The sequence below is a fragment of the Nematolebias whitei genome, chromosome 21 (assembly GCF_014905685.2).
Source record: "Nematolebias whitei isolate Nwh7 chromosome 21, NemWhi1, whole genome shotgun sequence".
Classification (NCBI taxonomy): domain Eukaryota; kingdom Metazoa; phylum Chordata; class Actinopteri; order Cyprinodontiformes; family Rivulidae; genus Nematolebias; species Nematolebias whitei.
The window spans coordinates 3,745,898-3,759,250 of NC_056518.1; the positions used below are offsets into that span (position 1 = coordinate 3,745,898).

At 40.7% G+C, this 13,353-nt stretch overlaps 1 protein-coding gene across 1 annotated transcript in view; it reads right to left on the bottom strand.

Moving 5' to 3' along the window:
* The window catches only part of rab11fip5a (RAB11 family interacting protein 5a (class I)), a 95,183-nt gene that overhangs the window by 4,804 nt on the left and 77,026 nt on the right, over window positions 1-13,353 (bottom strand). Inside the window, exon 4 of the mRNA XM_037695269.1 lies at window positions 11,206-11,350. Coding sequence (XP_037551197.1) covers window positions 11,206-11,350 — 145 coding nt within the window. The remainder of the gene's footprint in view (window positions 1-11,205; window positions 11,351-13,353) is intronic.

The following is a 13,353-nucleotide window of genomic DNA, read 5'->3' on the forward strand; positions in this document are numbered from 1 at the left end:
TAAAGCTGTGCACTGTTTGCACTGACAGTTTGAGAGCAGGGGTGGGGGAGAGGAGAGAGACAGGTCTCAGCCGCGCACTGTCTGTACGGACAGATTATGTTTATCGTGGGGAACAGAGACAAATCTGAGCCGTGTGCTGTTTCTACCAACAGGTTTCGAGTGTGTATGTGTGTGTATGTGTGTGGGGAGGATTGGTTCGGCATGAGGGAAAAGGCTGCCTTTAGCTTTTTAGCTAACGTACCTAAATTACGAGCCGCTAGTTTAGCATTACGTCAGTGCCGACAGGTGGTTGGGGTGGGGTTTGGTAGGTGGGATGCTCGGTTCTGTTGATGGGGCAGGGCGCCCCATTTGTAAAATGGCACGGGGAACACTGATGTGGGAATGGCGGGGACTTTCTGGTCCCAAGTCGGCTGCCCTACGTCTACCCTATCTCGACCCCATGTGAACACCTGAGTTATAGCCATTTATATGTTTGTGATGTTTCTTAGCTGTGGTGGCCATATTGAATCTAATTGTCTCCAGAAGGTAATTAGTTGTAGAAGTATATCCAATGATTACTTGACAAGGTGTTAATCCAGCAAATGAGGAAATGGTATGTGCATTGTGACCGTTGTATCAAGTACTGTATCAGGGTTTCCTCTACATGTAATTAATCGTGGCGCACCACCACAGTAAAATTCAGGCAACTACACCTTCAGAATAAAGGTTTATATAGAATTGAAATACATTTAAATATCATGAAACGTTAAAATTTACTATATTTTGAAAAGCCAATACTGCTGGCTCCTGCCTGTGACGCTGCTTCAGTGCAGCACCGCTCTGTGAAAATAGAGATGAGTCAACAGTTAAAAGTAAAGGGAGAGAAAAAGTGGAAAAAAAGGAACCCAAGAGCAGAGGCAGTGTTTGCAAAGGAAATTAAGGCCCTATTTACATGGACACGATGGGGGGAAACGTCGTTTTTTTTGTATGTTAATTAGAGGAAAAGATCTGCGTTGACACGGATGGATTTTGTGTTAATATGAATCCGCAGGAATCCCCCTCACCCTCCCGAATCCGCTGTAGTTACCATGCCAGGTCATTAGATGGCGCTGTGAATTTTGTACCTTCACCTAATGCGCATGCGTGCTGCCTCGGCACGCTCCTTTCCTGTGAGCTAAAAAGCTCAGCTAACAACAATTTAACAACAAGTAAAAGCTGGATTTTGGCTGGATTGTGGATAAGAGTCGACAGATTTGACGCCAAGCGGGACCGCTTCGTCTAACAGCTCCACACCGGTCGATGAGTGGACCAGAACCGAGTCGACGATGTCGGACTTTACTCCATGATAATCAGTAGCTGATTACAGCAGGTAATTCAACGTTCTTAATAATGTTAGTTTGTGTTTACTTCGATCACACAACAACCAACTGAGTTTTTATTTTTTTATTTTTCCTGAAAGAAGAAGGAGCTGTCCTTCCACCAGGCGGACTGGTTCTGAACGAGGCTTGGCCCAGGTGCAGTGCAGGAGGACGTTGAAGAAAGATGTTGGATGAACTATTTATTTAAAATTCTCCTCAGTTCTTTTATTCAATCCATTGAATGTTTTAAGCTGCATTAATCAAAGGAGTGACAGTCTGAAGGAGCCAGATGTGACAACAAATTTTAAATGGACTGTAAATGGTAAATGGACTGTACTTATATAGCGCCTTTCTATCTTATTTCAAGATACTCAAAGTGCTTTACACTACAATCTGTGTCCTCATTTACCCATTCATATAGCACTCTAAAAGATATATACAAAGCTAATTGAACAAATCATTCTAAACAGACTAATCAGTGCTTTATCACATTCATACACTGATGGGACACACATCAGAGGCTATGAGGGGTTCAGTGTCTTGCCCAGGGACACTTCGACATGTGACTGCTGGTGGATTTGAACCCCCACCTCTCACATTGGAGGACGACTGCTCTAACCATTCAGCCACAGCCGCCCCCCCAAAAAAAACAGAGTCCAGTTAATTAATGTAGTTTACAGTTAACGTGTTTTTAATAGTGTGTTCAGTTTAATTATCAGTGTTTGTATGACATACAGTCTGTGGTGTTGAATAAATAAATAAATAAAAATTAAACCTGATGTCTTCATTTTCAACGTTAGTAACACGCAATATGTTTAACATAATTTAAAATTTGAATTACATAATGTCCAGATAGCTTCATTTAGCTCAGAGCTTCATTATATCTAGCACACTAACATAAATACTGTTTATTATTATTAAACTTATTATTTAGCACATTTAGATGTTATAGTGCAGCGCGACGTGTGCGCGTGACTCGTTCTATAAACAGTGACATTAGAACTGTATCAGACTGTGTCTCTTCTAACACAGATGTTGGTCACAGCACCTGGAATCTGACGTAGATTAACTACGAGATTAAAATATATTCTATCAGTCGTAGTTCAGAAAGCAGTGTATCCGCCGCCATGTTGATAGAAATATAGCGTCTGTCCGTGCGTGCGTGCGCATGTGGTTTAACACAAAGCCTCAGCGGGAGATGTTTACATTATCAGCGGGGGGTCAGAGAAAAACCTCCACTCTGGAAGGTGGGTTCAGAAACCTCCGGATTCAAAGAGGGGGGTCACTGGTGTCGTGTAAATGATCAGCAGAACCGCAGAGAGAAAGCTGCAGATGCACTCAAAATATGTGCTGTGTAAACAGCCCCTAAGTAAATTTTACAAATGACAGACAAGGAGAAAACAGTTCGATCTAAGTCCTCAAAAGTGTGGGAGCACATGACGCTTCACAAAGCTAAAAAATGCGTAACATGCGGCATTGAAAAGTGATGACATGGCACGGGAAAACCACACTGATAAAACATAAACATGTCGAAGTTGTAAACTAACAAACGCGGCTTGGATGAAGGAGCTCAGCAGCAGAGTAAGTCTACAATATCCTACATTTGTTGTTTCTAAGTGAGAAAACGTAACGTCAGTCTCTGGTAGTTGAAGCTGCTGCTTGTTTGTTAGGGATTAATGACGTGTGTTACTTTTTATTTTATTGGTACAAGCAGTCTTTAAATGTGAATTATAAATAAAACTAACACAAAAATGGTGATAATTTAATGATTAAGATTCACGTTTTAATTTGCCGGCAGTCTGAGTGAAGACATTGCATGGCAGGATGAATTGCATTTAAACAGTAATAAAAGTAATTTATTATATCTACTCAGATGTGTATAATTAAGTATTTTATATGTTGTGTGTGTGCGTGTGTTACTTTTTATTTCAATTTAAATGGTACAAGCAAGCAGTGTTTAAATATGATTTATAAATAACACAAAGATGGTAATAATTTAATGATTAAGCTTCACATTTTAATTTGCTGGCAAAGTCTGAAGACACTACATTGTATGGAAGGATGAATTGCATTTAAACAGGAATTAAAGTAATTTATTACATCTACTCAAATGTGTGTAATTATTATTTTGTGTGTGTGTGTGTGTGTGTGTGCGTGTTTAATTGCTCTTTGGGCTACTTACTTGCCTTAACCCAACACTGTAAGTGAAAGAAGGCATTTCTTGCGTTGCTGTAAATTAGCCTATAATACATATATACTCGTTCTCATTCCAAAAAACAACAAAAAACAATAGCTGTGTTTACATGGACATAAGTAATCGGATCAAACGGCCGTTCGGAATAAAAAGCGTCATGTAAACACCCTGCTCGGGTTAGTTTTTGTTTATTCAGCACGATCCAAAATAATTTGTGATCAGAACGAAACGGGTGGTTTACTCCGATTCATAACCCGAACGGTGTCCATGTAAACACTTGATCTGTTCATTTTTTTCTCATCATGAAAAACTGATCTGACTGCGCATGTGCGACCTTATGTCATTTCCACCTGGCTAATGCTAATAATATTAGCATGTCAGAAAAGCAAAACTGGTCGGTGAGCGATACAACATTTCTATTAGAAACTTTGAAAGAGTTCAAAATGATCTGTATTACCTGTAGCTCAGTCAGGGAGTGCAGCAACGTCTCCACCATCATTAAAACCTGTCGCGGGTTCATTTTGGGTGCTCCGGTTTCTTTACATTCATCCCGGAAGTAAACCGGAAGCAGAACTTCTTCTTAGGTGTTTTTTTTAAGGACATTTTACCACTCTGCGCATGTCAGTACTTCTGTTCAGAACAAAGTCCGCTGCATGTAAACGCTCGTAGTAAACAGATTGTGCCCATGTAAACGATACATTTGAATTACTTAATCTGAAAACATTTCAATCCGGTCAAATAATTTTGCGCATGTAAACATAGCTTCATGATGGAAAGACATCATGCACACCACAGCAAGCAACTGTCTTGACTGAAAGCATCCTTAACATGATCGTCACTGACATGAGGCCTCTGTCAATGGTTAAATGGTAAATGGACAGTACTTATACAGCGCCTTTCTATCTTATTTCAAGATACTCAAAGCTCTTTACAACAATCTGTGTCCTCGGGGAAACTAAACAGCCACTGGCCAAAAGGATGGCCAGGACTCTGCGGTCTACACTCATCTCCAGGCCAGTGGTCACTCTTTCAGGGATGAAGATGTTCACATCCTGGACAGAGAGGAACGATGGTTTGAGAGAGGAGTAAAGGAGGCCATCTTTGTGAAAAGAAATCGTCCATCATTAAACAGGGGTGGAGCCTCCGTGTTCAACTGTCCCCCTCTTACAATGCTGTTATTGCTAGTATCACTTAACCCCCTGTGAATATTAAACAGCCATCAGTGTGCTAATGATCCATTGTTAGGCTGATGGTCCTTCTTGACCATGTGATCAGCTGGTTTTGGTTGTCAGCAGCAAACTGGTTGATCCACTCTGAGAAGGTGCTATTTAAGAGACTGAGCTGAAAACAGCACCTCAGATTAAGGAAGTCTTTCGGATGAGAGACAAAACGTTTCTACATTTTTTTTGCTGGTTTTTTTTTTTTTTTTGAATGTCTTCCTGCCCCCCCCCCCCCCCCCCCCCCCCCCCCCCCCTTCAAAACTGCTCTGGGACATTTATTTAGTTTTATGAATAGTTCATGAATCGGTCACTTTAACAGCCTACAAGCTCACTCTACTGTTTATTGCATTATATTTTGCACTACTGTTATGATCAACTCGTCCTGTTTATTCTTTATTCTGGTAATTCTGGTATTGTCATTTCCACTTAATCACCTCATCAGTACATAACTGTGACCCTATATAGAACCGGTATGCACACCTTCACTTTACTAAGTTTCTCAGGTTTATACTTTATATTGCACTATTGTTTACTCTGGCCTTGCACATCCATTATCTACCTCTCATCATGTTATTGTCTTCAGTCAGCGTCCCTTTGTCTCCTGTTAGTCACTATTGAGCACGTTGCATCAGAGGTCCTGCTGCTGTTCACTTTTATATTTTTTTTTACATTTTTTTATATAACTAGTTGTGTTAGTTTATTTTTGCTAATGTTGTTGTTTGCTGCAATTTGAGTAGGAGTGTAACGCAATTTCAATTTCTATGTATGTCCTGTACATATGCAGAATTGACAATAAAAATCAATCAATCAATCAATCTGATTGATTGATCAATCAATCAATCAATCAGAAGACCAGATTGAACTTTTTTGGATTTTTCTACCTGGATTATTGAGCATGCATCAGGATAATCTGTGTCCTCATTTACCCATTCATACAGCACTCTACTAGATCTCTACAAAGCTAATTGAACAAATCATTCTAATGAGACTAATCAGGTTGCAGACGAAGGCTTCACTACAATGGGGGGGTGGGGTGGGTGGCTGAGTGGCTAGAGTGGGGGTTCGAATCCACCAGCAGTCACATGCCCAAGTGTCCCTGGACAAAACACTGAACCCCTCATAGCCTCTGATGTGTGTCCCATCAGTGTATGAATGTGATATAAAGCTCTGATTAGTCTCATTAGAATAATTTGTTCAATTAGCTTTGTAGAGATCTAGTAGAGTTCTGTATGAATGGGTACATGAGAAAACAGTTTGTGTTGGAAAGTGCTTTGAGTATCTGGATAAGATAGAAAGGCGCTATGTACAGTCCGTTTACTATTTACAATGATCCACACTTTTAATCCAGGTTACACTCTTCCCTCAAAGACACATTTTACAAAGTAGCTACATATTGTGCAGGTATAAAGCATACGTTTGTATGTATTTTTGTGTACATTTATTTTTTATTGAAGCTATTTGACAAGCTTTTTATTTCTTATTAATTCCATATTTTTTTTCCCCTCCCTGGCTTTCGATCCAGGTGGCTGCTTTTATGTTTCCTCCCCCGTTTTTCCTTCCTCCTGCTTCGCTCTGTGTGTGTCTGAAGCGCCTGGTTCATATCTCCCAAACGTAAATTAAGATTATGGATCTGGTATCCTGGACGTTAAACACTTTCGGCAAGATTTTTTAAACTAAACAACAAGGTCCTGGAGAACCTGCGTGTCCAGCTGAGACGCACGCTGTGGGGCACGTCATGGACCCGTGGGGAGTGTGGCAGCTGATGTTCCTCTCAGTCCTGTCTCAGGAGGATGTTGAAGACATTTACATATTTGGAATTATGATAGGAGGGACTCTGCTTTTTAGCATCGGTGGGGCTCTATTTTATCAACTATTGAAGAAACATCGGCAGTAATTTCTGCCATTGGAAAAGCTTCAGAGTCAGTGTGAAGGTTTGATACGTGCTGTGAGTACTCAAAATCAGCTGGTTTATGAACTAAACTGTAAGGAGGAGGCGATTTATGAGAATCGCAGGCCACCTGCGGCTTCTGGGACTCATCAGCGTGGTGGGTTCAACCTTGAGGGAGACTCATAACATGGATCAGGGGAATCCCACAATTAGGCTATTTTGGAACCAGAATGTCCAGATGGACTCAAGGCTGAAGAAATAAATCTGTCTGCCTGAAGAAAAACAACAATCAAGTTTATCTGAATCTGACTTCCGACAGCCTTGGAATGGGCAAAGTATAAAATTTCTCCTGGGTCATGAGTAACCAAGGACAAAAGCTTCATCTGTCGCCCGCCAGAGAACTTTCTGTGCAAGCTTATCAGAACTGCTGGCTGAAACAACATCTTCAGAAACTGTGGCTGATCTGAAAAGCGCTCATGGACTAATCTCAACACCCTGACGTCAAATGCAAATGTAATCATGTTTTAATTGTGCTGCTGGTAGAGTTTTTTTGATGTCTCAAATTGTGTCCTGATAGACAAGATGTGAAAGATCTTTTATTGTAATACCACTATCTACCCTCATGTTTCTCCCCCGTTTCCTAAGATTATTATTCTGATAAGGATAAGAGAGGCCGCGCTTAGTTATAGTAGCAGCTTCGTGCACTATGTCCATCTTCCGGACGACTGCATGTACAGGTACATGTTCTCGTTGTATCTTGGTGCAATGATAATAAAGCTTATTCTGAGTCTGATTCTGATTACTTACAGAATAGTCAAGTAGCAACCTGTTTTTTGTGTGATTTGTTATGTCAGTCAAATGTTTAATTTTGGAATAAAGAGGTGGAAATTAAAACTTTTTTTTTTTTTTTTGGCTGATTCATCAATTAATCAGGAAAAAAAAATCAGATTTAACTGTTCCCAATTATATTAGACAAGCACACAGGCTGAAGTAGAGAGTGAGTATGGTGGGGCAGAAGAGAGGGAAGGAGAGAGAGGAAAGAAAAAAGTAAGCACAGAGAATCTGGCTGGAACCCAAACTGGACTGGAATAACCAAGTTCCACCCATGGCTGTACAACACCAATCAAGGTGAGAATTAAGCATTACAATTGCTCAACATGATGATGGTGAAACTGGCATCCCAGAATGACAAATGGGGACAGTTTTACCCATGCTTGAGCCAGCTCACAGCCATTGCATTAACAGTGCCCATATCATCTGTCAACTGTGAGAGAGTCCAAAAAAGTTCAATCTGGTCATCTGGATATTCAAAAAAAAAAAAAAAAAAAAACAAAGCAAAAAATATAGAAACGTTTCGTCTCTCATGAAAGAGACTTCCTCAGTCTGAGGTGCTGTTTTCAGCTCAGTCTCTTAAATAGCACTTTCTCAGAGTGGATCAACAAGTTTGCTGCTGACAACCAAAACCAGCTGCTCACATAGTCAAGAAGGATCATCAGCCTAACAATGGCTCATTAGCACACTGATGGCTGTTTACTATTCACAGAGGGTTGAGTGATACTAGCAATCACAGCATTGTAAGAGGGGGATAGTTGAACCCAGAGGCCTCCACCCCTGTTTAATGATGGACGATTTCTTTTCACAAAGATGGCCTCCTTTACTCCTCTCTCAAACCATCGTTCCTCTCTGTCCAGGATGTGAACATCTTCAACCCTAAAAGAACGACCGCTGGCCTGGAGATGAGTGTAGACTGCAGAATCCTGGCCTGATGATGTTGTTCTTCTGTGCTGGGCCATCCTTTTGGCCAGTGGCTGTTTAGTTTGCCCGATGTAAGACTGATCACAGCCCTCCTGACACTGAACAGCATACACAATATTACTCTGTTTGTGCCGGGGGACTGGATCTTTGGGATGAACCAGTCTTTGCCGTAATGTATTTTGGGGTTTAAAAGCCACTGGGACGTTATGTTTAGAAAATAAACGTCTCAGTTTCTCTGATACTCCCTCAACATATGGAATGACCACTGGTCTAGGTCTGGGTTCCTCCTTTTCACCTGATGGCTGACTGGAGTCCAGTTTGGGTTTCTTCTCTGCTTTCAGGAAGGCCCACTTAGGATATCCACATTGCTCTAGAGCCTGTCTTGTGTAGGATTTCTCCTTCTGCCTGGCTCCCAAGTTAGTGGGGATGCTGTCTGCTCTGTGATACAGAGTCCTGATGACTCCTAACTTGTGCTCCAATGGGTGATGGGAGTCAAACTGCAAATACTGGTCTGTGTGGGTGGGTTTGCGGTACACCTCAGTTTGCAAATGTCCTCTATCAGAGACTGCGACCTCACAGTCCAAGAAAGCCAACTTGTCATTTTTTACATCTTCTCGTGTGAACTTGATGTATTTATCCACAGAGTTGATGTGGTCAGTAAAATGTTGGACTTCCTGAGATTTGATTTTAACCCAGGTGTCGTCAACATACCTGAACCGATGACTTGGTGGTGTCCCTGAAAAGGACGTCAAGGCTCTCTTTTCTACCTATGGTCCACGACTGTGGGATGAGTTGCCACTGAGTGTCCGGCAGGCTCCCACACTCTCAGTCTTTAAGTCTCGCTTGAAGACCCACTTCTATTCTCTTGCCTTTACCATGTTGTGATTTGTTTTGGTCCGGTCTATACTCTACACTGTTGGCCATTTTAGTTAGCTTCTGCTGCTATTTGTATCTGTATTTCTATTTTATGTTTTCCTGTCCGCTGTGCATGATTGTTTTCTTTTGTACAGCACTTTGGTTGGCCTTGTTGCTGTTTTAAGTGCTCTATAAATAAATTGGTATGGTATGGTATGGTATGGTACCTCCTCCATGTACAGGTTGGCAACAATAGGAGAAACTGGAGACCCCATAGCACACCCATGTTACTGCCTATAATATTGCTCCCCATATGTGAAGTAGGTTGACTGTAGGCACAGCTTCAAGAGTTGACACAGTTGTTCTGTGGAAAGCGTGGTCCTGCTGCTCAGAGTGGTGTCTGATTTTAATCTTAAACTGATCAACTCTACTGCATCATCAACAGGAATGCAAGTAAAGAATGATGTGACATCAAAAGAGACCATTGTTTCATCAGTCTCCATGATGACATCCCTCACCTTATCCACAAAGTCAATGGTGTTCTGTATGTGGTGTTCTGAGCTGCCAACTAAAGGGATGAGTACAGACGCCAGATATTTGGAAACATTGTAAGTGACAGAGTTAATCATGCTAACAATATGTCTTAAAGGTACACCTTGTTTGTGGATTTTAGGTAAACCATACAGACTAGGTGTGGCCTCCCCTGGGTACAGTCTGTGGTACAGAAAACGGTCAATAGCCTTGTCCTGCTCCAAATTTTTCAGGCAATCTATTAACTTCTTCTTGTAACCCTTCTTATAGCCTGTTCTTGTAAGGATGGCCCAGCACAGAAGATCAACATCATCAGGCCAGGATTCTGTGGTCTACACTCATCTCCAGGCCAGCGGTCACTCTTTCAAGGATGAAGATGTTCACATCCTGGACAGAGAGGAACGATGGTTTGAGAGAGGAGTAAAGGAGGCCATCTTTGGGAAAATAAATCGTCCATCATTAAACAGTGGTGGAGGCCTCCGGGTTCAACTGTCCCCCTCTTACAATGCTGTGATTGCTAGTATCACTCAGCCCTCTGTGAATAGTAAACAGCCATCAGTGTGCTAACGATCCATTGTTAGGCTGATGGTCCTTCTTGAGCATGTGAGCAGCTGGTTTTGGTTGTCAGCAGCAAACTGGTTGATCCACTCTGAGAAGGTGCTATTTAAGAGACTGAGCTGAATACAGCACCTCAGACTGAGGAAGTCTCTTGGATGAGAGACGAAACGTTTCTAGATTTTTTTGCTTTGTTTTTTTTTTTTTTGAATGTCCAGAGGACCAGATTGAACTTTTTTGGATTTTTCTACCTGGATTATTGAGCATGCATCAGGAAACTGTGAGAGAGGTTTCTCTACAATGAACAGGGTGAGACACTTGGTTAATAGTAAACAGTAAGTCAGGCAAAGATGGTTTGGTTTCTCTCATTTCCTAAACTTTCAATTGTTTTCATGTGTAGGTGAAGACAGACCTGAGGAACAGGCTGCAAGGGGACCACCTGGCAGCAGTGTGCTACTCAGCATCAATGGGCCCCTCAGTCTGAGTTCCCATACAACAGGGTGTTAGAGCTTTTTTCAAGAAACCTAGAAGGATAAAGTGACCTCAGCCAGGCTGCAAACTGCTATTATTAGATACTAAAGCTGTCATTTCACTTGTACAGTGTGAAGATATTGAATAAATGTTTGTCAAAAACATTCAGTTTGAAATGGTAATAATTAAAATGATGTTGTTGCTCTCTACAGTCGTATTACCGGTGTCGTGTTCAACAATAACATCCCCACCCCCTGCAGGCAGCCCACCACCACAATTAAAATAAATCCTGGAGGAAACCCTGTGTATCATATGATTTTCACCTCTAAATGCTCCAAATCTGCATGAATCAAACTATCACAGCTTTGTACTTCATCAAACGAACAAACTGAAGCAGACCTTTCTCCTGTCTGTCTCCTGGTCGGTGATCTGGCTGCCCCTTCCAGGGTGGATGGTGGACTTGAGCTTCTCCAGGCTGGTGGCCAGCACTGACCGCTTCTCCTCAGTATGCGTGGCAGTATTCAGGGGCTTCACAAGGTGGGGGCTGGGCAGAACAAGATAAAAACAGCACACACATGATCCAGCACCTCTTAAGACTGCTCGGCTGCCTACTGGTGGCTTCACAAGAAGTCGAAGAACAAAATCTGGCGTTCATACTGGAGGTCTCATGTACTCAAGAGCCAATCAAATTTCATGTTTTTCTTTTTACTCTTTCAACATTTAACTAGTATGATAAAAATAAATAAAAAAATCTAAATAAAAACAAATAATAACCCTGTGTTTATGGTGCAGTGGGTCAGTTATTTAGTACTCAAATGTTTGTAAAAATGTAATTTTATAAACACACACACAAAAACATTTTGACATTCATAATTAAACCATTTTTTTTATCTTGTATTTGTGAAATTTCACAAAATGTATTTGTGAAATCAAAAAATCTACACTGACATGATCATGCAATGAGAATGTGAAGTTTTATTGTGAACCTCGAGCAAATCCTTTAGAATTCAACATTATATGGACATCAAAACTTTTAATTTTAATAAACAGACTGTCCTCTCAAAGTTTTAGCTGATTGACCTGAAGAAAAGATTAAAATGATTTTTGTTCATTATCTGGAATGCAACTCTAGTTTAAAGTTGTTGTTTGGTTTTTGTTCTAGTTAGACTCAATATTTACACAGCTTTTTTATGTTTAGTTTTTTCAGTACATTTTTTTGTTGTTGCAATGAAACAACTTTCAGTTACTTTTAACCATTTAGATATCAAAAAATTAGACCCAATAGGGAATTGTGTGTCACAAGTTATTAAATTATTTACCTTAATTTGGCAAAAATTAAAATAATAATAATAAAAACAAACATGAAAAATCCATTAGTTATCTTCAACTCCTTCAAAAACAGTGTTCTCTGAGCTCTTAGTCAGCATTTTTATTTATTTTAGGCTGTTTCTGTTCCAAAGCTTTTGCTAATTTTAGCTAGAATTTTTTTAATAGCTTTTAGCTACAGTTTTACTATAGTTTTTAGCTACCGTTATGCTATTTTTTAGCAATTAGCTATGGTTTAGCCATTTTTAGCTTCAGCAACTATTTTGGTAGCTTTTGTTTTTACAGTAGTTCAAGTTTAGCTTTTTTGCCTTTAGCTACTGTTTTGCTAATTCTGCCTTTTAGTTATGGCTTTGATACTTTTAGTTTTCAGCTACAGTTTTTAAACTTTTAACTCATCTACGTTTTAGCTATTAAACTATAGTGTTACAAAATTTAGCATTTAGGTAGAGTTATGTTATTTTAGCATTCACTTACTGTTGCAGTGTTTCCCCTACCATTATACAAGCAGGGCACCCCGCCCCGCCGCGTTAACAAAACCAAGCGCCCCAGCTACTAAACCGAACTGTGCCCCCCCCCCCCCCCCAACCAGAAGCACTGGCATAATGCTGTTAGCAGTGCGCAATACAGGTGCGCTAGCTTAAAAGCTAATGGCAGAACTCATGCTGTCTCTTCCCTCACGTTGAAACACCCCACCCCCGAAAACTGCCCTACAAACAGCTCGCAGCTCACATGTGTCTCTTCCTCTGTCTCTTTCACTAACACCCCCGCCCCCCTCCAAGCAAAAATCATGGACGAGACGAGCGCCCAGCCATGGCAAGTTATCTAGGGGAAACACTGTGTTGCGTTAATTTTAGCCTTTAGCTATAGTTTTACTTATTTGAAATTTTAGCTATGGTTTTGCTTTTTTTAGCAGCACGACGGTTCAGTGGTTAGCAGTTCAATCCCCAGTTGGACCTGTGGTCTTTCTGTGTGGAGTTTGCATGTTCTCTTTATGCATGCATGGGTTTTCTCCAGGTACTCCGGTTTCCTCCCACAGACCAAAAACATACATGATGTTAGTCTGCCTTCAGGCTTAGGCCTCCCCTTGCAAAAGAGATTTGTGATCTCAATGGGATTTGCCTGGTTAAATAAAGGTTAATAAATAAATACATTTTATCTTTCATTTGTGGTCTTAATATATATATATATATATATATATATATATATATATATATATATATA